The sequence below is a fragment of the Barbus barbus genome (assembly GCF_936440315.1).
Source record: "Barbus barbus genome assembly, chromosome: 15".
Lineage (NCBI taxonomy): Eukaryota > Metazoa > Chordata > Actinopteri > Cypriniformes > Cyprinidae > Barbus > Barbus barbus.
In genome coordinates this window covers 14,669,868-14,693,446 of record NC_136743.1, presented here as the reverse complement: position 1 = coordinate 14,693,446, position 23,579 = coordinate 14,669,868, and the positions used below count along the sequence as shown (strand labels likewise).

The 23,579-nt window shown below is 35.2% G+C and overlaps 4 protein-coding genes across 5 annotated transcripts; 2 read left to right on the top strand and 2 right to left on the bottom strand.

Moving 5' to 3' along the window:
* Nucleotides 1–564: 564 nt before the first annotated feature.
* Nucleotides 565–4,687, bottom strand: LOC306880739 (ubiquitin-conjugating enzyme E2 W-like). The gene is made up of 6 exons (XM_079434476.1): nucleotides 4,565–4,687; nucleotides 3,921–4,012; nucleotides 2,951–3,053; nucleotides 2,704–2,859; nucleotides 2,545–2,620; nucleotides 565–2,416 (listed from the first exon to the last, which is right to left on the bottom strand). Exons 1-6 carry the CDS (start codon nucleotides 4,577–4,579, stop codon nucleotides 2,403–2,405), a joined length of 456 nt encoding a protein of 151 aa, XP_079290602.1. The 5' UTR covers nucleotides 4,580–4,687; the 3' UTR covers nucleotides 565–2,402.
* A 2,412-nt stretch (nucleotides 4,688–7,099) lies between these two features.
* On the bottom strand, nucleotides 7,100–10,480 carry LOC306880791 (elongin-C-like). Of its 2 annotated transcripts, XM_079434557.1 has the most exons (5): nucleotides 10,248–10,480; nucleotides 9,995–10,066; nucleotides 9,290–9,318; nucleotides 8,967–9,110; nucleotides 7,100–7,786 (listed from the first exon to the last, which is right to left on the bottom strand). In XM_079434557.1, exons 3-5 carry the CDS (start codon nucleotides 9,291–9,293, stop codon nucleotides 7,596–7,598), a joined length of 339 nt encoding a protein of 112 aa, XP_079290683.1. In that variant the 5' UTR covers nucleotides 9,294–9,318; nucleotides 9,995–10,066; nucleotides 10,248–10,480; the 3' UTR covers nucleotides 7,100–7,595. The 2 variants fall into 2 exon arrangements, with proteins under 2 accessions (XP_079290683.1, XP_079290682.1); XM_079434556.1 differs by lacking the exon at nucleotides 10,248–10,480 and having other exon boundaries at nucleotides 9,995–10,104.
* On the top strand, nucleotides 10,322–11,924 carry LOC306880789 (transmembrane protein 70, mitochondrial-like). The gene is made up of 3 exons (XM_079434554.1): nucleotides 10,322–10,570; nucleotides 11,133–11,232; nucleotides 11,325–11,924. Exons 1-3 carry the CDS (start codon nucleotides 10,370–10,372, stop codon nucleotides 11,768–11,770), a joined length of 747 nt encoding a protein of 248 aa, XP_079290680.1. The 5' UTR covers nucleotides 10,322–10,369; the 3' UTR covers nucleotides 11,771–11,924.
* An 85-nt stretch (nucleotides 11,925–12,009) lies between these two features.
* LOC306880771 (uncharacterized protein) lies at nucleotides 12,010–14,588 on the top strand. The gene is made up of 5 exons (XM_079434520.1): nucleotides 12,010–12,234; nucleotides 12,727–12,810; nucleotides 13,200–13,322; nucleotides 13,407–13,465; nucleotides 13,699–14,588. Exons 1-5 carry the CDS (start codon nucleotides 12,111–12,113, stop codon nucleotides 13,834–13,836), a joined length of 528 nt encoding a protein of 175 aa, XP_079290646.1. The 5' UTR covers nucleotides 12,010–12,110; the 3' UTR covers nucleotides 13,837–14,588.
* The last annotated feature ends 8,991 nt before the right edge of the window (nucleotides 14,589–23,579 follow it).

Genomic DNA, 23,579 nt, shown 5'->3' with positions numbered 1-23,579 from the left:
AGAAAAGCCGACTGCGTGGGACTCCCCCAAATCTAGACCCTCTGACTAATAGGTTTAGCCTTGGCCAGTTAACTTCCTTGAAAATGAACAGGCATGAGCGATTACTGATACACAGTCAATCCCATTCCCTTTACCAGGAAATGACCCACTCCCACACCATGCTCATTTGGATGATACCATTACATTGCCGTAAAGGTGAGAACAGATATCCCATGAGGAAGATCCTAAAGCATTCATACTCCAGTGGATTTCCATCTGACGGAGGAGAAAATTCCGATGATTATATTATTCATCAGTCGAGGACTTTGCAATCTTATCTGCATAAACATTCCAGACTACTTTCCTTTTTTTATATATATGTCTCACTGCTATTAGTTTTGAATAGATGATGAAACTTACATCTAGACAATTATGCACACTGTAAAAACAGTAAGAATCATTCTTGATGAGTTTACCCTTGCTGACGCCTTGTAACTACTGTTACAACTTCTTGTAGCTTCATTCTTCACAATTTTATAAGAAGAAGAAAATAATTATCTGGAATAACCTATAGTCTTCCCAGTTACTCAATCAGGCTCCATTTTACTGGCCTCCATTTCTCATTCAAAACAATATAATACACAAAAATACATGGTAAAATGTGCTACAATTACACTATTACTGCTATTACAATTTAACGGGTTAACCTTACTAATACCTTAATACTGTTAACACATTAAATGTTCTGATACCATTTTTTACAAATAGTATTAATGTTCTAACAGATATTGACCTAGCATCAAGACTTAAACTACCATTGAAACATTTTTTTTTTTTTTTTTAGAAATGAATACTTTCATTCAGCAAACATTCATTACATTTTTCAAAAGTGACTTGCATTGTTACTTTCTATTCATCGGAAACTCCTGAATGTATCACAGTTTTCACAAAAATATTAAGCAGCACACCTGTTCTGAACATTAATAATAAGCAATGTTGCCTGAGCACCAAATCAGAATATTAGAATGATTTCTAGAGGATCATGTGACACCGAATACTGGAGTAATCGCTGCTGAAAATTCAGCTTTACCACCACAGGAATAAATGGATATAATTAAATGTATTAAAACAGAAAACAGTTATTTTAAATTGTAATACTTTTTCACAATATCACTGTTTTTACTGTATTTTTAATCAAGTAAATGCAGCCTTGCATTAAAAAAATCCAACCCTAAACCTATGAACAGTAGTTTAGTAGTTTGCTACTACGCCTGCAACAAACATGAATGTGAATGTAACATATCTATTTACATTACTGTGCTTCCCTCTAGTGGACAGATCAGCATTCAATCACAAACTAGCATTAATTGTGGTGTGTGTAATTGACATAATCACACTGTTTGTATACCATGAGAGTCCTACAGTTTTCAGGATAACTTCATAACTCAAACAATATTTGAAGCCACACAATATACATTTATAAAGTAGTCTAATTGAAATACATGACAGCATTTCAAAATATATTACTTTAATAAGAACATTTCTTTTAAATAAAGTTAACAAAACAATGAAGACAAACTTTACTTTTTCTAATGCTAATGGCATGGAAAAGTCATCTTTTTAAAAGAACCTTTCCCAGCACAGTAGGATAAATCATGAAATCAAACAGACAATTTTAATATTAATAGATAGAGCTTTACATAAAAGATAAAGTGATTATGCGTAAAGTTATCTCGTTTTAACTACACAAAATGGGGCTCTATCTATAAAACCAGTGCTTGAATCCTAACCCATAAAGCATTTGTGTAATTCCAAATACCCTTTAAGATCATGTCATATGATCTACACCCTGCATTAAATCTGTACATATCCGTAAATATAACATTTATCAGAACAGTACTATACACCAAACCCAGCTACAATATTCAACTTAAAATGGCTTCGTTTTAAAAGAAACTATGGTTTTAAAATATACAGCTAAAATATTACATAAAATTCATGTAAAATGTGCCCTGTTCGAATTTCACAGTGCATAACCAAGCAAGGATAGACATTTGATGATTGATCCATTGCAGTAGCTGGTTTTCTGATTTGCACTGACTTTCCTTTTATTCCAAACCCAAATTGAAGTAATTACTGCACAATCGGTGCAAACCTTTAGGAGGCTTATGAAAGAAAACAATACAATGTAAATCAAACATTAAAAAAAAGCTCCACATCTTGCTTCCATCAGAATATACTTGCCGGGTGGGTTACATTCCTGCAGTTTTTAAGCACTTTTCCAGTCAGCAGAAGTGTACGCCTAATCCATACATAAATCACCATTCCAGGGTCTGCTGGTTGAGTCTTAACCCAAAGACTGTATTATAACGTACTTGATGTACTTGGGAAAAGTCTGTTTATATGTCAAAATGGTGTGGCTACTAGCATGTATCATCTGAAAAACAAAACAAAAGATGACAACATGAATTTAACATGCAGAGAGAGCAAAGCAAACAAAGTGATTTGAACTTTGGTCAGTAAAATACTTCGCTTGAAAAGAAGTTTTATAGAAGATACACTCACCATGATACCACCACTTGGTTTTCTTTGGATTCTTATTACATGTTTTTACATAAAAGGAGTTATCTGGAGGACGTCGCTGAAAAACAAACAGTTAATTAGACAACCGTAATAAATTTCATTAACCTTCCACAATTTGGTTAATTTAAAGGTTAAATGTACCTTTTCTTTGCAGCTTGAAAGCATGCTAATAATGCTTAAACAAACAGATTGCACAGATAGAGCTGGTGACCAGTCCTCCGTTAAAATAGATAAACAGATGTGACCGTTGCTATAGACGTGCGGATGGACGGGTATATTCTCTCCAGTGAACATTACCTAGAAACAATATACATTAGCAACAACAAGCATTCAGCTTTTTCACGTAGACAAACAAACACCAACATATTTTAAAAGATTCAGAGTTTACCTGAGGTGAATCAAAAGGATATCGACTACTGAATTTGAAGAGGAGCTGAAACTTCTCTCCTTCATAGAGAGTACCTGGAGCACCTTCCATATCTATAAACCACCTGGACAAACACAAAGGTTTGTATATGAGAATAAAATCATATATATATGTGTGTGTGTGTGTGTGTGTGTTAACCCATTCAGTACAGAAACTTAGATAGTTTAAAGAACTACTTTACCCAGAAATGAAAATGTATCATTTACTCACCCTCATGTCATTTCAAAACCCTGAGACTATCATCTTCAAAACACTACTGAATCTATTTTAATGAAACTTGGGCATTTCTGTCCCTCCACTGAAAGTCCATTCTTCCATGACTTTGATGATTTTAAAGGTGTATAAAAACATGCATGTGACGCAAATATGTTTAAGCATTTGTTCACAACTTTTTCTGCCATAGTGTTCTATGTATGTGTCAATAAAATAATGTCTCTTCAAACGACTTGTTGGCTCAAACCATTAATATTGATAACATTTACAATATCTTTATAAACCTTTTTTTACTAGTAAAATTTTTGGTTACATGGTTTCAGGTTTCATTAAAATATGTCTTCATTTGTGTTTCAAAGATGAATTAAAGTCTCATAAATTTGCAATGATATAAGGGCGAGTAAATGAAACTGAAGTAGTAATTTAGTACTCAAAAGTGAAGGAAGATAATCCTGGGTTTAAAAGGGCGGAGTTTAAAATGATTACATTTTCTGAGAAGTCCACAAACTTCACACTGTCATTTCTGACATACTGAATAAAAATTATGAGGTCAAAACATTTAAAATAAATAAAGCATGGATGAATTGTTCACAAATAAATCTATTACATGCATTTAGAAAATACATTAATTTTCATGCCATGCCAATTTAAGGAAAGGTTACAGGTTGTCAAAATATAATCCAGCCTCAACTGTGGACTGCTCGATCCCACAACTTACTCCGTGATTGTGTCCTGCACACTTCTCTCATTAAGTGTCATTCCAGGAGGTGGATCGCTTTGCAATGCCAACAATTCCTTTTGTAATCGCTTCTGGAAAGTGAAAAATTACTTGATTTAAGAGCTAACAAAGTAAAAACAGGACAGCCCTCATTGCATCATTCCAAACCACTAATTCATAATTTTAATACAAAGTGTATAATTTTAAACACTTCCCCTTAATTAAATCCTATTGTCCGAGAAGTACTGAAAAAAATACAACTAGCAAACAGACTGCTAACTGCGAGCTAGTCAAACAAACGAGTTGCGTTGCTATAGAAGCTAGCGATTAAACACCATTATTTACAGCTTCGGAAAAACTCTACTACATAAATCCAGTTTCACATCTCTTTATAAGTATCTTCTTCCACCGCCACAACAGTATGTGATGTGACAGCACAGAGTTTGCTGGGCTGTCAGACTGACTGAACATTAGCTTACAAAGTAAACAAATGTGCGTACAAATGAAACAGCTGACTGTCCTGGGTTCAGATTAGCACTGGCAGGGTCACTGGACGAAACCCGGTACGTGTCACAGCTATGTGTGAAAAATTATTTACAATTTTATTTGAAAATAGTTGCTTGTGTTAGTAGGAAGATACTCACCTGCATAGACGCCATGATGGAAAGCCCCTGTAGAGAGGCGATTGGCCGGATGACGTCTGATCAGGGTTTTTTCACGGAGCCGCAATGCAACAACATTAACAGTTTGCAACAATGTTTAGGGGGAGGTACTACAGGTGAGCATGCTAACATCCACTTATACTAGTCGAAATACTCTAAAAATCCTTTTTTTACGTAAGAAAATACAAAACAATTTTATTGTAAGGTTATGTGCTAACTAACTGAATTATTGTTGCCACACTATTTTCGTCAGTAAATAATTTTTAAGAGTCTATTTCCTATAGGTACATACCTTAAATGAATTAATTTTCGTTATAGCAAAAAAAAAGTTCATTGACATTTTGTGACAACGTGCCCCGCTATATAGGATAAATAAGTTGTCACAGGGCCCTGCCAAGTAACACAGCTAAATGTGAACAGTAGAATGATGAAAGCATTAAAGGAAACATAAAAAATACACCAATGTACTGACCAATAATAAATTATATATTTAAAACATTAAATGTTTTAATGTCATATTATATACATTTAAACGTCTCTCTCTCTCTCTCTCTATATATATGTTTTCCTAAAATTTGATAAATCATAATTTATATCTACAGGATATTCCATTTGCATAGTAAACCTAGCTAGAATTATCACTTGGTGTCATTTACTTTCAAAAAAGTCCCCCCATGGAGAACAGAATAAATATTAAATTTAAACTATTAAATGAGACTTCTTTTTAGGATTTTGTGCCTAATAAGTGAAGTCACAGTTTGATTTAAAGTGATAGTTCACCCAAAATTTTACATTTTGTCATCATTTACTGCCTACCAAAACAAACATTTGTTGGTCCCAATTGACTTCCATAGTATGGAAAAACATTAAGGAGAGAAAAAAATCAATACACACACAAGTCTGTTTGGTTACCCACATTCTTCAAAATATCTTCTTTTGAGTTCCATAGAAGAAATACATTCATACAGGTTTGGAACAACTTGTGAGTACAGGTGCATCTCAGAAAATTAGAATATGGTGAAAAATTGTAACTTATTTCAAAAAGTGAAACTTTCATATATTTTAGATTCATTACATGTAAAGTAAAACACTTCAAAAGTTTTTTTGTTTTACTTTTGATGATTAGAGCTTACAGCTCATGAAAGTCAAAAATCAGTATCTCAAAATATTAGAATATTTCCTAAGATCAATCAAAAAAAGGATTTCCAAAACAGAAAGGTTCAAGTTCTTTAAAGTATGTTCATTTATGCACTCAATACTTTGTCAGGGCTCCTTTAACACAAACTCCAGCATCAGTGAGGTGTGGCATGGAAGCGATCAGCCTGTGGCACTGCTGAGGCACTATTGAGCCTTCAGCTCGTCTGGATTGTTGGATCGACTGTTTCTCATCTTGCTCTTGAAAATATCCCATAGATTCCATATAGGGTTCAGGCACTGTGGGCAGGTGCTTAAGTCCTGCTGGAAAATGAAATCAGCATCTCCATAAAGATTGTCAGCAGATGGAAGCATAAAGTGCTCCAAAATCTCCTGGTAGACGGCTGCACTGACTTTGGACTTGATAAAACACAATGGACCAACACCAGCAGATGACATGGCAGCCCAAATCATCACTGACTGTGGAAACTTCACACTGGACTTCAAGCAGCATGGATTCTGTGCCTCTCCAGTCTTCCTCCAGACTCTGGGACCTTGACTTCCAAATGAAATTCAAAATTTACTTTCATCTGAAAAGAGGACTTTGGACCACTGAGCAACAGTCCAGTTCTTTTTCTCCACAGCCCAGGTAAGACGCTTCTGACGTTGTCTCTGGTTCAGAAGTGGCTTTGTAGCCCTTTTCCTGAAGACGTCTGAGCGTGGTGACTCTTGATACACTGACTCCAGCTTCAGTCCACTCCTTGTGAAGCTCCCCCAAGTGTTTGAATCCGCTTTTCTTGACAGTATTCTCAAGCTTGCGGTCATCCCTGCTGCTTGTGCACCTTTTCCTACCCAAATTCTTCCTTCCAGTCAACTTTGCATTTAACATGATTTGATACAGCACTCTGTAAACAGCCACCCCTTTCAGTAATGACCCTCTGTGACTTACCCTCTTTGTGGAGAGCGTCAATGATCGTCTTCTGGATCATTGCCAAGTCAGCAGTCTTCCCCATTATTGTGGTTTCAAAGAACAAGACATACACAGAATTTATACTGTATGGATGGTCATTAATTGAAACTCAAATGTAAATATTCTAATATTTTGAGATACTGATTTTTGACTTTCATGAGCTGTAAGCTCTAATCATCAAAATTAAAACAAAAAAACTTTTGAAGTGTTTTACTTTACATGTAATGAATCTAAAATATATGAAAGTTTCACTTTTTGAAATAATTTACAAGAAAAAAAAAATAACTTTTTCACAACATTCTAATTTTCTGAGATGCACCTGTAAATGACAGAATTATTTTAGGCGAACTATCCCAGGGTTACGTGCATATATGTGATCCACAAAGCAGAATAAAATGAACAAAATATATTTTCAAGAACAGCTGATTTTATTCATTAAACAACTGATGAATTACTATTGCGGACAATTACAAGTCTGATTAATCCACATGCAGAAAAGGTATAACAAATCTATTTCAACTGAATTTTTAACTTGTTAACACAAACAGATACATTATAAAATTACATGTCTGTCAGGTTGACTCTAGTCATTAAAATATTTAATATGAGAGCATCACTTCATGCATCTTTATTTTGCAATACATAAATTATCAAGTTAATACTGGGTCAAAGCTTAAAAGAATAAAAAGTAAAATCAAAATAACTTAGATATCCACTAATTAAAAAAAAGCAAATGGGGAAAATTACAGGTTAATATAACAAATGACCAAACACAGTTATACTTCCAATTCATCACACCATATCTCTGTTTGCAAACCTAAATGTATTAAAGCAATAAAAAACAATAATATTTTGCTTTTCATATTTATTCTGCATCCAGACGTGTATATGAGTGTTTCTTTTTTATGTTTAACAATCTAAGAAGTTTGCAGCCATCAGAAGCTCCAGCGCTATCTCTGGGACAATAGGAAATTCTGGGATTTCTGTTGAACTATTAGTATAGCGGACTTTATATGTAAAGTACATGCACACTTTAGAAAGAACGTGAGATGGAATCTCTCGAAAGTTGACCTCATTTGTTTCATTTTCAGCAAACTGGCCTGAAAAACAGACAAAGCTATGTTACTATCACGTTAATGCTTTATTAAGATAAACACAAAAAAGGAAAAATTACACACAATAACATCAAATTTAAAGAAAAACAGAGAATGTTGAATAACTACTGGTGGGCAGTAAGAATCCTACAGTAGAGCCCAGCACGTTCTTCAAATTTAGTCCCTAGCCCGTCTTTTTTTTTTTTCCTTCTCCCAAAACAGCTTATGTTTCAGCTATTAAAATAGTTCAGTTTTGTATGTAATGGCAAACTGATTATATTTTGTTTCGTTTTTTTATTACGTTAATTTAGAAAAACTTTTGGATTTTTTGTTAGTTAAATATAAGTTTTTGTTTTTTATCGTAAGGACCAAGCGGCCAGCGGCAGACAGTGAGCTGATCATAGCCTATGTTTGATCAATTTAGCCTTCTCAAATCATCACGACTTGCCTAAAATAAAATCTATAGATATAAAACAATTAAAACATATAAATGTTAAACCTATATAAATGTCCGCTATTTCCAATAGTTTGTGCTGAGAGAGGAAGCTTTGCAGGACATGAAGGCGCCAACGCGATCACATTTTTGCTCATAAAGCTGAGAGTAATACATCATTCGGAACTGTAAAGGGTCTACTTTTATTTGTGTGCACTCACAATATCAACAAAAAGTTGTGCTTTTATAAAATAAAGAAAACAAACGATGCGCTTTCTGCAGTCTCGGTCTTGAACAGGAGCGCTTCACAAAAAAAGAACTGAACCTCAGCGAATACATGCCTCACAGACATGATAAATATATCTATAGAAAGCTTTAAATTACTACTTAAAATAAATTAATCGAAAACAAAAACTTTCGCGGTAGCACGGTCTCGTGTTGTGACCGGCGTGGCAATTTTTTTCATCAATCATCACTAATTGATGGATGCCCGAGGCCCGGCCCGCGTCTCAACTATGACGTGAAAATTGGCCCGAAGCCCGGCCCTAGAGGCGTAAAAAAAGTCGGGGCCCGTCAGGCCCAGGCTGAAATGCAGGGCTCTATCCTACAGTAGCAGGAAAACCATAGTAAAAAATGCAGAATACTAAATAATCAATGCAACACTAATCATTTAAAATCGAAGAAAATACTGATAAACGTAATTTAAATTAACATATTCCACTGTTATTCATTTATTTTTCAACAAATACTCACCAGGACCACTAAGCATAGCTTTGATTGTTCCAGACGTCAGAGCATGTTCTCTCTTCACGATAAACTCATGGCCATCAGAGGAGATCAATTTCACGTACATGGCATCTGGCCCTTCACAGCCACCATAGGTTTTTTCTTCTCCGTCTAAAATGTATTAATTTGATCATACACTCAACATAATATCATTCAGGGGGAAAAACATGTATTTATATCCTTTAATCTAAGAAATGCATTTTAAAAATACAACATAGTTTATTCTCCCAATAACACAAACTCACTAGATCCAGGATAAGTACTTTTTTAATTTGTTTACAAAAACTTACCCATTTTTACCACCTTTCCTTGTCAGTCTCTGAAATATTAAGAGAGAAATTAACAGTTTTAAATGAATAGAAATTAATCCCACACAAATATAATTTAGTAAAAGCACATACTCATACATACACACACACATACAGGAAGTCGTGGCCTAATGGTTAGAGAGTCGGACTCGTAATCCAAAGGTTGCGGGTTCGAGTCTCAGGATTGTAGGGGGGGTGAGTGAATGTCCAGCGCTCTCTCCACCCTCAATGCCACGACTGAGGTGCCCTTGAGCGAACCCCCAACTGCTTCCCGGGCATAAACTTCCCGGGTGTGTGTTCACGGTGTGTGTGTGTGTGTTCACTGCTGTGTGTGTGCATGTTGGATGGGTTAAATGCAGAGCACGAATTCCGAGTATGGGTCACCATACTTGGCCGTATGTCACTTCACTTCACTTCACTTCATACAGATGTTCATGAAAATGCTTGCCATGTTAAAAAATAGCGGTTATTTATATTGACATTTGGCACAATAATAAAACAGCTCCACTAGTCTTGTGAAAGTCTGGGCCATGCATTCACTACAATAAATCATAGGCAATGAGTTAACTTGCCAGTTAGCTCAAGCACAGCGTACAAATCGTATTTTTCCATAAATATTCCAGTAGAAAGCATTCGCACGAATCAAGATTAAATAGTCATAATTAAATACACGATATAATGTCTCACCTCACTAAGATCGAGCTGGTCAGGGCAATTTTTTCAGTTTTCTCTCCGATAAGCTTCTGGCAACTGCTTCTTCTGTTGTCAGCACCGACAACAGGAAACATTTGTTCAGCAGAGAATGAATGCACTTCCGTTATATATGACAAAATAAGAGTTCTCCGCAATATGTGTTATTAATTAATAACACATCAAAATTGCGTGTTTTCGGTTGAAGTGTCTTTTAAGTGTAATGTGTAAGATATATACGTATTCACACCTGTGAGGTTTTTGAGTGGCCCATCATTAGATGGACTGCATGTGTGCTCGCAGACCAAACTGCTTCCGGTGTTTAGTCGTCTTGCTGCTGTCTGAGGAAGTGGAAAAACTCCACATTATAAAATGTATCAGCTTGGGATTTTGCAGGGGTTTCGGCGTCTGTCAAAAACCCAGCAACAGATCACCAGAAACCTCCAAGTCGCTGTTCGTCAGACATTTCACAACAATGAGAATATTTGTCACACTCATGCTCCACTCTTAAGGAGGCAGGAACATTTACTGCATGAGATCCGAAGGTCATTTTTGAAAGTCCATGCAAAAAAGGTACCTAATAGAAGACTACCATTTGATGTTAACCTTTCTGTACACTGTACAATTGTTTATGTAGACTGTCCATACCGGGACGACTGACTGGATAAAAAAAACCCGGTTGTTATTTATTTATGTTTTCATCATTTGAATTGGCAGAGAAGAGTCCGAAAAAAGATCCGCAGATCCGGTCCAAAAAAAAAAACAGAAAATACGTATTTTTATTTTATATTTATTTATTTATCCAATTGTAATATATTAAATAATTAAAAAAATGAAATTGTCCTGTCCTGTATTAAACATATAAAATCAAATGTACAAATATATAAAATGTACATCCACATGTACATCCACGTGATCTATTTAGGTGCTATTTAAAAAGTAAAAAAAAAAGATTGACATTTTATTTATTGTGCTCGAAAAGCTTAACATTTGCAGCTTTTAAAAATGCACTTTATGTTTCAAAATACAAGTGCATTCATTTTTTCTAAGAAAAAAAAAAAAAAAAAAAAAATCAGCTACACTTTGAGAAGTGTTTATTTTAATTTTTATTATTAATAGGTTTGAATGTTTGTAGGTCCTGCCGTTTTGTGCTGTTAGATGGTATAAACCCTTTCCAGTCCATCCCGAAGATGGAGAATTGATCTACACAGGCAACCTGGGAAAAGCTGTCCTTGGTAAATTACCTGGCATATAGAACATACAGCATTTATACCTGTAAAACACCTCTGAAATAATCTAATGAGTTAAATTTGCTCTTTTGTTGTAGGTGTGAAGTTTTTCTCCTACTCCAGCAGCATGTTTAGTCTCTGTGTGATGCCATATGTCCTCATGAAAACAGGCATTGGTGTAAACAGCTTGGCACTGCAGGTGGCGTTTTGTGGCATTATAGGTTTCTTCACATTTCTGACTCCTGTTCTCCTCCACTTGATCACCAAAGGCTATGTAGTGCGTCTGTACCACAACAAGGAGACAGACATGTACACGGCCATCACTTACAGCGCTCTTCTAGTGGCGAAACGGACTGTGTTCCATCAGAGCGATATTGTTATTCCCGATGTCAGTCGGATGTTCACCAGTTTTTATGCCAAGAAACACTCAATGCTGGTTAACCCAATGCTTTTTCCTCTGCCCCACGACTACAACCACCTCATGGGTTATGACCGACCCTTCTCTTTTGACACAGATGACCTGAACAAACCAGATAAAAGTTAACTTGTCCAAGCTAAATCTGTCCAGTGTTAGTGGACAACCAAAATGTCTTTTCATCATCATGGACTACTGTTATGTATGAAATATTGGCAGGCTGGCATGTCATCCAGTATAGTTGTGATGCAACAAAAGTGTAAATAAATGAAAGTTCATGCTTATTTTATGGTCTGACTTCTATTTTCTAGCAGTTCCTTATTCTCACACCCAGTGCTATTTATAGAGAGAAATCCAGTGACCTCTCTATCTAAAGGGGAAGTTTCACAGTAATAATTTCGGACAAGTATTTATTAGTTATATCAGACAGAGAGATGTTCACTAGTTTTATTCACAAAAAATAACAATCATGTTTTTGCATGCTTCAGTTTTGATTTTTTTTATCGTGGGATTGCCTTTTACGTCCTCCGTCTTTTCAGAGAGAAGGTTATTCTGCTCCTCAGAGCAAGTTACCATTTGGTACAGCTACGAAGGTGAGTTGAATAACATATTTGTTGATTTGCTGTTATACAAAACTAATTGCTGAATTATACTGTTTGTTCTATTCAAAGCCTGTATTAGTATTTGACATTTCAACTTAGAGACTCTGTGGTTCAAATCATTTTAAGAAAAAGAAAGCTGTTTTCACTGATGTTTGCATAGGGAAACATTTCCAACAAGACTATTACTTATAACTAATTTTAGAAATAATTGGTCATCTAAATTATCACAAAGGCTATCTTCTTGGAATACGGAGGCCCTAAATGTTTTGAGAGCAAATGCTGAGTTTCTCAGGGAAATGCAAAAGTTTTATAAGAGAATGTCAAAACATTGAACGATTATTTCCTTCCCATCTAATTTTTCCCCATTACCATGTCCTTTTAGGATTTTACCTCTAAGCTACACATGTGTACTTAGTTCTGCACAATGATTGTTGAAGGCATTTTTACTCTTTCCGTGATTCTCTTTGCTCTCTCTTTAATCAGGGCCATTGTATTACTTGTCAGTGACTGGTTCCCCCTGCTCTCAAGAAGTGGCCTGGCACGTTATGACTTATACAGTAATCCCAAGTAAGTTGATGGAAATTGAATAGGCCTACTCCTGAATCATTACATTAAGTAATGTATATACATTATCAGGGTTCGCACTCTTTTTAAGTGAACATTTTCCCAGGACTTCAAAGACTTTTCTTGGACATTGTTTATTTAATTATGGTGAGAATAAAAGACAAGGATTAAAGAGAAGTTAATATATTAGTATGTATCATTCAAGTATAATAAAAATCAAGTAAAAAGTTACATTTTGTCTGTTTTTCCATGAGTGGGAAGTATGTATATTACATATAGCCCAATCTATGCTTCATGCAACTTTGAATAATGTTTTAGCTCACTATATTAATACTGTATGCCATTTTTCTTGTTTATATTGCCTTTCTAACTTTTAAACTTTTGTTATTCAGTGTGCACAGTTGCTCGTGTCGGATATGATGCTCGTGTTTATGTCAAAGGTCAGCTCTGGTTTGAGTACACCCAGCCATATGTTTCTTGTGAGGATGCCAAAATCTGTTACATCATCAAAGGAGGTATTACATGAATATGTTTACTGCACTTTATCGTTTGTTGTAGTGATGAGTTTGTGGATATGATAGAGTGCTCTTTTGTTTCAGAAACACTGCATGAAACCTGTGTATTTTATTTGAAAAGAAAAGGATTTTTGACTCCTCAGGTGAGATTTCAAGACTGATGCTGTACCCATTTTATTATAAACAAGATTTTATAATCTTCCTGTTGTTCCTGTAGCTTTACTAGTATACAGTCGCAATGTAATGGTCACGTTCTTGATTCCCAGTTTAAAACAAAAATGTAGATGCAGTGTTGCATTGGACACAAGCACATGACAAATGAAAATGTAGTGCTTTGGAAGCTATGGAACAAATGTTGTTTTGTTTTCCTTCGCAGGGGGAATATGAGATTTACTTGGATGTGAACATTGTTGATGATGCTGAAAGACTGCTGACATTACGTGTTAACATCACTATGCAAGTAAAAAGTACTGGTAGCAAGAATGCAATCTTCCGACAGTTGGGAGGGCTGTAGGAAAAGAAAGTCCCAGCAAATACAAGAAAAACTTACTGTTCAATAGGGTCAGAGTCAGATTTTGTGTGTGTGGTGTGTAATATGGTAGAGAGGTTATATTATTGTTGTGGAGAGTCATAATATGGTTTTAATTGTGAAAGTGTAAATAAATTACATTTAAATGCATATTAACTGTAAGATTTTATTTTGTGGCCAAACTTCTGTTTACCGGCATTTCTTTGTTCACATACTTACAGGTACTTAAAGGGAAAGAACATGATTCAATCCAACAGAGAAGTTTTGCAACAATGTAATGCATTCTGTCCTATTGTTATTAGTTTGTGATTTGTTTATATCCCAGCTTTCAGGAAGAAAAACCATTAAAAGACCGAGAAATTTTGCCACTGTTTCATTAAACAAGAACAGCAATGATGCTTCTGTACCTTTCAGCTTTCCTTTGCTATATTGTGGCATTGTCTTCTATGTCCTTGGCAGAGAAACAATTGGTTTGTTCCTCAGAAAGTGTTAGCATTTGGTATAGCTACAATGGTAAGATCACCTTTTTTCAGCACTTTACTTATTCAGTTTAATTGGTTACCTCAGAACCTCAGGTGCCAGCAAAAGATAAGTGATTGAAAACTCAATGGATGTATGGATTTTGCCCAGAACAATTCTTTCTTAACCGAGACTCTTGCTAATTCAATTTACGTACTAATTACTGTTAATTTTAAAATTGATGCTCATAAATCGCCTCTTGTGGGCTTTGAATCTCTTTTCATGATACTGTTTGATGTCTTTGTTATGCAATTTAAAAAAGCCAATGCTCTCTTCAATTAGGGCCGTTATATTACCTGTCAGTGTCTGCATCCCCCTGCTCTCTAGGAATAAAACGTGTACAGTCAGTGTTGGAACTATACCATGGACTTTGGGGGAGCCCACCTTTTTTTTTTTTTTTTTTTTTAATGGGGGGGGGGGGGGGGCTATGCGTTCATGCGCTTGCGATCATTGGACTTTGGACTTACAATGACTTAGAGCCCTGTACGGGCCTCAAATTTAGGCCCTGGCCCGAGACGCTCAGGCCCTAGCCCGGCCCACGTCCGACAGCTTATCAGAATTACCGGCCCGAGTTTATACTACTGTTTCGGCTATTAAAATAGTTCAGTTTTGTGTGTAATGGCAAAATTATTATATTTCGTTTCGTTTTTTTATTAAGTTAATTTAGAAAAACGTTTGGAGCATTTTTGTTCGTTAAATAGCCTTTTTGTTTTTTTTAAAGTAACGAGTCAGCTGCATGATCATAGCCTATGTTTGATCAATTTAGCCTTCTCATATAGCTATGATCACGACTTGCCTAAAATAAAATCTATAGATATACTAAAACAGTTCATTTATATAACAATGTTTAAACGTTAAACCTGCGCTATGAAACCCAAAATGAGTGTCTCAGAAAATTTGAATATTACATAAGATCAATAAAAAAGGATATTCTAAAAACAGAAATGTCAGGCTTCTGAAAAGTATGTTCATTTCTATGTACTCAATACTTGGTTGGGCCTCCTTTTGCATGAATTACTGCATCAATGCGGCGCGGCATGGAGGCAATCAGCCTGTGGCACTGCTCAGGTGTAATGGAAGCCCAGGCTGCTTTGATAGCGGCCTTCAGGTCATCTGCATTGTTGGGTCTGGTGTCTCTCATCTTCCTCTTGACAGGTTCAGGTCAGGCAAGGTTGCTGGCCTATCAAGCACAGTAACACCATGGTCATTGAACCAGTTTTTGGTACCTTTGGCACTGTGGGCAGGTGCCAAGTCCTGCTGGAAAATGAAATCAGCATCTCCATAAAGCTTGTCAGCAGAAGGAAGCATGAAGTGCTCTAAAATTTCCTGGTAGATGGCTGCGTTGACTGTGGACTTCAGAAAACACAGTGGACCAACACCAGCAGATGACATGGCAGCCCAAATCATCACCGACTGTGGAAACTTCAAACTGGACTTCAAGCAACATGGATTCTGTGCCTCTCCACTCTTCCTCCAGACTCTGGGACCTTGATTTCCAAATGAAATGCAAAATTTACTTTCTTCTGAAAAGAGGACTTTGGACCACTGAGCAACAGTCCAGTTCTTTTTCTCCACAGCCCAGGTAAGATGCTTCTGACGTTGTCTCTGGTTCAGAAGTGGCTTTGCTCTTTTCCTGAAGACGTCTGAGCGTGGTAACTCTTGATGCACTGACTCCAGCTTCAGTCCACTCCTTGTGAAGCTCTCCCAAGTGTTTGAATCAGATTTGCTTGACAGTATTCTCAAGCTTGCAGTCATCCCTGTTGCTTGTGCACCTTTTCCTACCCAAATTCTTCCTTCCAGTCAACTTCGCATTTAATATGCTTTGATACAGCACTCTGTAAACAGCCACACCTTTCAGTAATGACCCTCTGTGACTTACCCTCTTTGTGGAGAGCGTCAATGTTCATCTTCTGGATCATTGCCAAGTCAGCAGTCTTCCCCATTAATGTGGTTTCAAAGAACAAGAGATACCCGGAATTTATACTGTAGGGATGGTCATTAATTGAAACTCAAATGTAAACATTCTAATATTTTGAGATACTGATTTTTGACTTTCATGAGCTGTAAGCTCTAATCATCAAAATTAAAACAAAAAATTTTTTTTTGAAATGTTTTACTTTACATGCAATGAATCTAAAATATATGAAAGTTTCACTTTTTGAAATAAGTTACAAGAAAAAATAACCTCTTTCACGATATTCTAATTTTTGGAGATGTACGTGCATACTTGCTCATGAAAACAGGCATTGGTGTTAAAAAAAAAACAAGAAATTTCATTTTTATTATTTCAGTGGACTCTTTTAATGTATAAGATATTTGCAGAAATGTTATGTCATTCAGTATGTTTGAAACATGCATGAAACTGTAATTTAAATTATTTACTGTAAACTCGTCATTCCTGCTTGTTTTGTGATTTAATCTCATGGCAACGTCCTTTTTTCAAAAGTTCCCTATTCACATAACCCCTGGCACCCCCCCCCCAAAAAAAAAAACCCATGCGGCAGGTTTCAAACCAATAGTGTTTTACAAAATGCAGTGCATTGTCAAAAGCAAGAACTGTTTTTTAGAGAATGGTTAGTTTGAAATTTGTACATAACCATTCTGAGACAGAGAGAGAGTGTTTGCCACTGGATAACAGATATGATGCTTTATGCCCTTCAGCTTTTCTCTGTTTTATTGCATTATTTTGTATGTCATCTGTGACTGCAGAGAGACGATTAATATGCTCCTCAGAAAGTTTCGATATTTGGTACACCTTTGATGGTAAGTGAAATATCAAATACTTCATATATACACATTTAATACATATACATACAAGTCTGGGGTCAGTAACATGATCCTTAAGAAATCATTTTTTGTGGAAACCATGATGCATTTTCTACTGAACTTTTTAACAGTATAGTGCACATTCAAAAACTATTTTTGGAAACCTACATATTAATAACCCACAAAAGGTGATACAGGATAACGTAAAAACACATTTATTTCATTATGAACAGCTATTGCTCTCTCTTGAATCAGACCCTTTGTATTACCTGTCAATGACCTGTTCTCCCTGCAAACTAGGAGTGATTTTGTACTCTGTAACTTATAGAGTAATCCCAAGTAAATTTGTGAAGGATTTTGTGTTGATTATATAACACGGTTATTTTTTTTTGGAACAGTCTCTGTTTAATTAAACATCTTTAATGAAATTAAAATAGCCTAACTTGGACATGACCTGTTGACATTTGCCTTGTTTTTTAGTGTTCACAATCACTCGTATTGGATATCATAGTATTATTTACTTCAAAAATCAGCTGTGGTTGGATCACATGCAGCCAGATATTCCTTGTGAAGATTTAAAATTGTTACATCATCAAAGGACTTGTTGGAATAAGTTTACTGCATTATATTTTTCTGTGGTGATGCAGCGGAGATACCGATGAGGTTGTGTCCTTGTTTCAGAAACATAATGTAATCAACATAATGCTTTATCCACTCCAGAGAAATTACATCCATTAAAAAATAATAAATAAATTCGAATACACTGTTTCAAAATTTTAAGTTACTCAATGTTAATATAAGGGACAACTGGAATATTTTAGTTGACTAAACTAAAAAAAACAAAGTCAGCGGGGTAACAAATTATTTTAATTTTTTTACAGTGTATATACTGTTATCCCTGAAATTGTTTTAACCCAAATTAATTACGTACACTGAACATAAAAATAAAAAATTTTTATGTAGTACTGAATTATTTGAGTTAGGTGTACGATTTACATGAGTTTCCTCACTCTATTGAATGTTTTACGTCGAATCAACTCAACTAAGCTTATTGGAGTCTGTTGCCAATGGCAACGAAATTAGGAACGCGATAGAAGAAGCTGATTGGTCAGAGCTGCTGTTTGAACTGACTCCTCGGGGGCGCGCATTTCTGTCAGTGTTTGCTGGTGAGTTGAAACTCTTTCTTCATTTACCTTTTGCTCTGAAACCATTATTAATAAATGAAAGGTATAACAGTTAGTTAATTCAAAAAATATATAATTTAAGACTGCATGAATGTCGATTGTAAACCTTTCGCCTCGGTCTTTTACGGTTCGGCTTTTTTTTTTACTTTACTTTTGTAAGTAAGTTAATGTTTCACACAAACAAGCTTATATTGAACAACTTTGTGCATGTGCCGGAAATTAGCCCAAGAAATGCAATCTCTCGTCCACGTAGTGTTAGTTAGTTAGCTACATTTAATTGAATACCAAGTCTTTTCTATCATCTAATGCCGGACAACTTTACTGCAATGTTTAGAAGCAGTTTATGGATAACTCAACAGCTCACATCTTAATCAGCTTGTTAAAAAAAGTCTAATGTGCATTGCTGTCACTCCACAGATTCCAAGAAGTGCAGTGCTGAGCTAAAAAAGAAAAAAAGATGATCTGGAAATGTAAGTGCGGTCAATTTGCTTGTGGCAAAAGAAGATACTAGACTAAACATTTGATTTATGTTAAGGCTATGGATTACAGGTAATGATGTCAATGTACAGTCAATGTGTTCATTGTTTTGCTTCATAAGATATGAGAATATCGTCAAGAGCCAGGGGTATTAATTCTGTGTTTTCTGTATCTGCTTTATTTTACTCTCAAAGTGATGGAACCCCTTCACGTCCATTTTATGAATCACCAAGGACCATGGATTCAGTCACCTACATTTTAAATGGCTCGAGGGTGAGTAAATTAACAGCAAATTTTCATTTTGGGTGAACCTTTCCTGTAATACAGAAAAAGCATTAATTGATGAAAATGTGATTTTCATTTTTCATTGATATAATGTTGTCTCTTCCACCTCGGACCTCTAACCTCACTGACATGAAGTGTGACAATAAGACGGATTCCTGTAATACCTGATCACCCTTCTTTGGAGAACTTCATGAAGTTCTTCAAAGCATGCTTTGTAAGTATTGTTGATTTCTCTTTCTGTTATAAATGATGTAAACTAAAGGGGTCATAACATAGTTTTTAGCTAAAAATTTGTTTTATTAATTTCCTTCATGTCCAGGCTTCTGATGATGAGGAGGAGTCACACCAAAACGTTCCAGTTGGAATCCGTGAAAGCGAAGATGTTGCACAACATCCCCTGTCTCTCTCCTCCATCTAGCCCCTGTAAGGAATCGTCTCAGAGGGTAATCTTGGGAAGGACTGTTTAGAGAACCTCCCTCAGGCCATTCTTGTTTTAGGATTGACTTATGCCTTGCGTCTTGATTAATGAGCAATGAGCTCATTGATTAATGAACAATACATTAAACACATACATTTTCTCTTTGTTTAATTAGACAAAATCTCAACATACCTAAAGTTACCTGAAATTTGTTAAATGGATTTTGTATAGTGAATTAAAATAAACTGAATTCTAAAACAAAATCCTTGTTTGTATTTTTGTCCTTGTTTATTGTGCAGCTGTAACTTAAAGAATAATAAATCGGTAGAGAAATCAGTTATAGTAAACCACTTAAATAGTTATATTAAAAATGCAATTTGGTCTACTAAAAGTTAACTTTAGTGCAATTTAATGTTTTGAGTTACCTTAACTGGTAAATTTTAGTTACTGTAACAGATAGTTAGTTCAATTAACTAACACTTTCCAATGTAATGAACTTGAAATGTGTTGTTTGTTCAACAAGACCAAATCAACTTTTTTAGGGCAACAAGTTACCATACATTTTTTAAGTTCAATCAACTTGTACGGGCTTACAATGTATAAATAATAATATATAATAAAGATAAGATTAAAAGATATAATCTTATAGTAAAACAGATTTTTCTATTTTACTTTATAGGGAAAGTATCAGGTTTACCTGACCGTAAACATTGTTGATGACCTTGAAAACAAACTGGCAATACAATTCAACATCACTATGAATGTGAAAAATGATGGCAATAAGAAACATAAATTCTTTCCATATCTTGGAGGGTTATAGGACAATAGTCAGATTATTTATTCTGTATTTTCCGTTCAGCTTTCTGACCAGATCAAATGATTCTAGCAAATCCATCTCAAATGACTGATTTTCACACTGTTTGTTTGTATAGTATTTTGATACCAGGTAGTATTTTTAAGAACATTTAGGTTCCGCCACATGGGAAAGGCTGCCCCTTTAGCCCACCCAGCAGCCTGTCAATTAGGAACTTGATTCTTCTTCCTGGATGCATGGCGCATTATCAGCTGCTGAGCATTGTCATTCATTCAGAAGTGCCTCCTGTTTGAAGTTAGGACAGACTGAAATAGTTAAAGGAGGCTAAAATAACAGCCTTATCAACAGTGTCTGCCATCAGCCGGGAGTAGCTCTCACTCATTTCTTGTAAATGTGTGTTTTGTGAAACATTACCTTATATGACAATTGATCACAGAAACATGAGTAACCACATAAAGTACTAACTTAAACTAGTACTTTACTAGTGTTATAAAAACAAACATGCCAATACAGTTCTTAAATTTTTTTTTTTATATTTATACATATTATTTTAGCAAAAATACAGGAAAAAAAGTCATATTGAGAAACTATTACATTCAAAAACAGATGCAATATAATTGTTTTCTGTAATATAACATAATATTAATGTAATTTATTTATTTGATGGCAAAGCAGAATGCAGCATTTTCTGAATGCTGATTTGGTGCCAAATAAAAAATGTGTTGTTATTATCAAATTAAAATAATAATACGTACAATAATAATTTTTTTCAGGTTACTTCAAGGCATGAACAGTTTTAAAACCAGCATTTATTTAAAATGGAATTTCTTTGTAATGTTATAAAAGTCTGTCACATTTATTTAATTTCTTAAAAAGGTATTTCTTTCAAAATTGTTTTAACAGGATAGACAGACAGACAGACAGACAGATAGATAGATAGATAGATAGATAGAGATTCATGAATTACAGTATTTCTCGTATGACATAAAACAAGCGAATCTGTCAAGTGAATTCGTCGGAGTGATGATATACACAGCATGTGTGCCGGAAAAACTGGGCTCACTACATTTCTTGTCAAGAGGGTTGGGTGTGAGGTGGCATATTCACAGTGGGAGTGTGGGTGTTGCAGGCCTGACAAGAGAGAACAGGTGTCTCAGGACGGGCTGACCTCGCAGCTTTGACCCTGGGGGCCTATCAATCTAGATCTAATGGCAGGGAGGGGGCAAGGAGGGGTGAGAGTACAGGATTAATTAGGGAGCCTCCTAATAAAAAAAAAATCCCAAAAAAGGTAAGTTGAGGTAAAAATGTTTTAATTTTGAATACATAAACGGACTACATTTTGAATTTATAAATGATCATCATCTCTGTGTCCTCGAGCAGCAAAACAAAGTACTTGAGAAGACTCTATAATTAATTACTTTACATATTAATTACTTAATAATGTAAAGTTTTTGCAAAATAAAAAAAGGGTTGAGGCATATATGAACATAAAAGAATTTGCTTCTGGTTAGAAGACCACTTTACTTGATTAATTTCTTTAAAAATATATATATAAAACAAATTCAAATCCACTCTGTTCACAATGGCTCTTTACTGCAAACCTTTTCTTTAGAAGAAGTGATGACCTGTGAAATATGAGCCGGTGTATGTAGTTTGAGATGGTTGAGATTTCTCACTGTCTCCCATTCACATGTCACAAATTCTGTGTAACCGATACTGTTTGACCTTGGCAATTCCCATGAAAATATTTCTCAAATTATACAGGATCTAAGTTGGTCTCAACCAAGATATTTTTCAGAAATGATGCAAACAGTGACACCATGCCCCGAAGTTGGAGGAAATTCCATCAGTGCTGACTGAGCGATGTCATGTACCTCCGAGTGATCTTCTTCCTGTTTGTGCGTCAGCAGAGGGTTACTGAGGTAAAATGTCACGTGAGATTAAATGCTTAATGGCTGCGGCTTTTCAGAAACAGAACTTTGTGTGTTATGTCTGTTGGTTGAGCCTCTATTTCAGGCTCTTTCTATAGTAACTGTAGTCCGCCATGGGGTCCATGTTCACATACTAAAAGAGAACAACAAAGCAGCTGGTGGGTGACCTTCCTCTCTCTTCAGTGAGCTCAGAGGAGGAGAGAGACAACATAGGCTGGCGCAACTCTCATGGTGCTCAAATACAACCCTCTCCCAGCCAACAGCAGCTGCTTCTCACTATTTTGGTCTTAGGATCACCACAGCAATCTTCCAGACATGAAAAAATGTTCACACTCAAGGGGGAAGGACTGCTCTAAAATAAAGCATACCTGTAAGCCTATAGAGACAGCATGGAAGTAATGGAAGCCCCCTGTCTGATCTCTTCTCTGTCTAATCATTTTCTGCATTAATATGTGTACTCATTTCAAAACTCTTCTTTGTCTAATAATAGGTTATTAGACATGATTTGGACTGGGTGTTGGTCATTGAAATGGGAAAAAAACAATGTCAGGACATGCTTCAAGACTTTGAAAAGTCACTTTTTTAATTATAATTTATATCAATAATTTCCAAAAAATAATATATATCTATATATATGTTTCAGTATCATTAAGGTGTGTGAGACAGTTCATATCAAAACTTTCAGCAAAATATTTCCATGTGTTCAACCTTTAAAATGAAAACAATACATTCAAACCAATTAAAAAATGTTAAGATATTACAATGACAGAGTCAAGCCATTTTAAATGCTGTATTTAACCCTTTCGTGCTGTTGCTGTTTATTAACCTTTTTTTGCTTTAACGTAGATTTAATGCAAATTTTTATCTTGAATTCGCAATTTATGATTCTTCAGTTGTGAATTTTTGTATGGTCAATTTGAATAGCTACGTTAGATCTTAAATCATAACAGCACAAAAGAGTTAAATTGAATGCTGTTTTACAATAAAAAAATCTTAAATACTAGCTGTTTTTTTTAAATACAGAAATTGAAAGAGAGATTCACTTTTTTGTAACTTTTCTTGGTAATGGAAACAAAATGACAGAAAAAATCTTTACTGGTTAAACAAATGCCAAATTTTAAGGGGACATTTTTATTACATCTAATATGTGCCATGTCAGGATGGAATATAAACAGAAATAGAAAACAAAACAGAAAAAACTGCCATTTACATAGTCAATGAGTGTAAATCAAAGATGTTTACCCCGCCACAAAAAGAAAAAAAGAAATATTTCTTTAAAAGATATTATTTCTTTAAAAATAAGTCTGTTCTATATTTGAAGATTATTCTCTCTT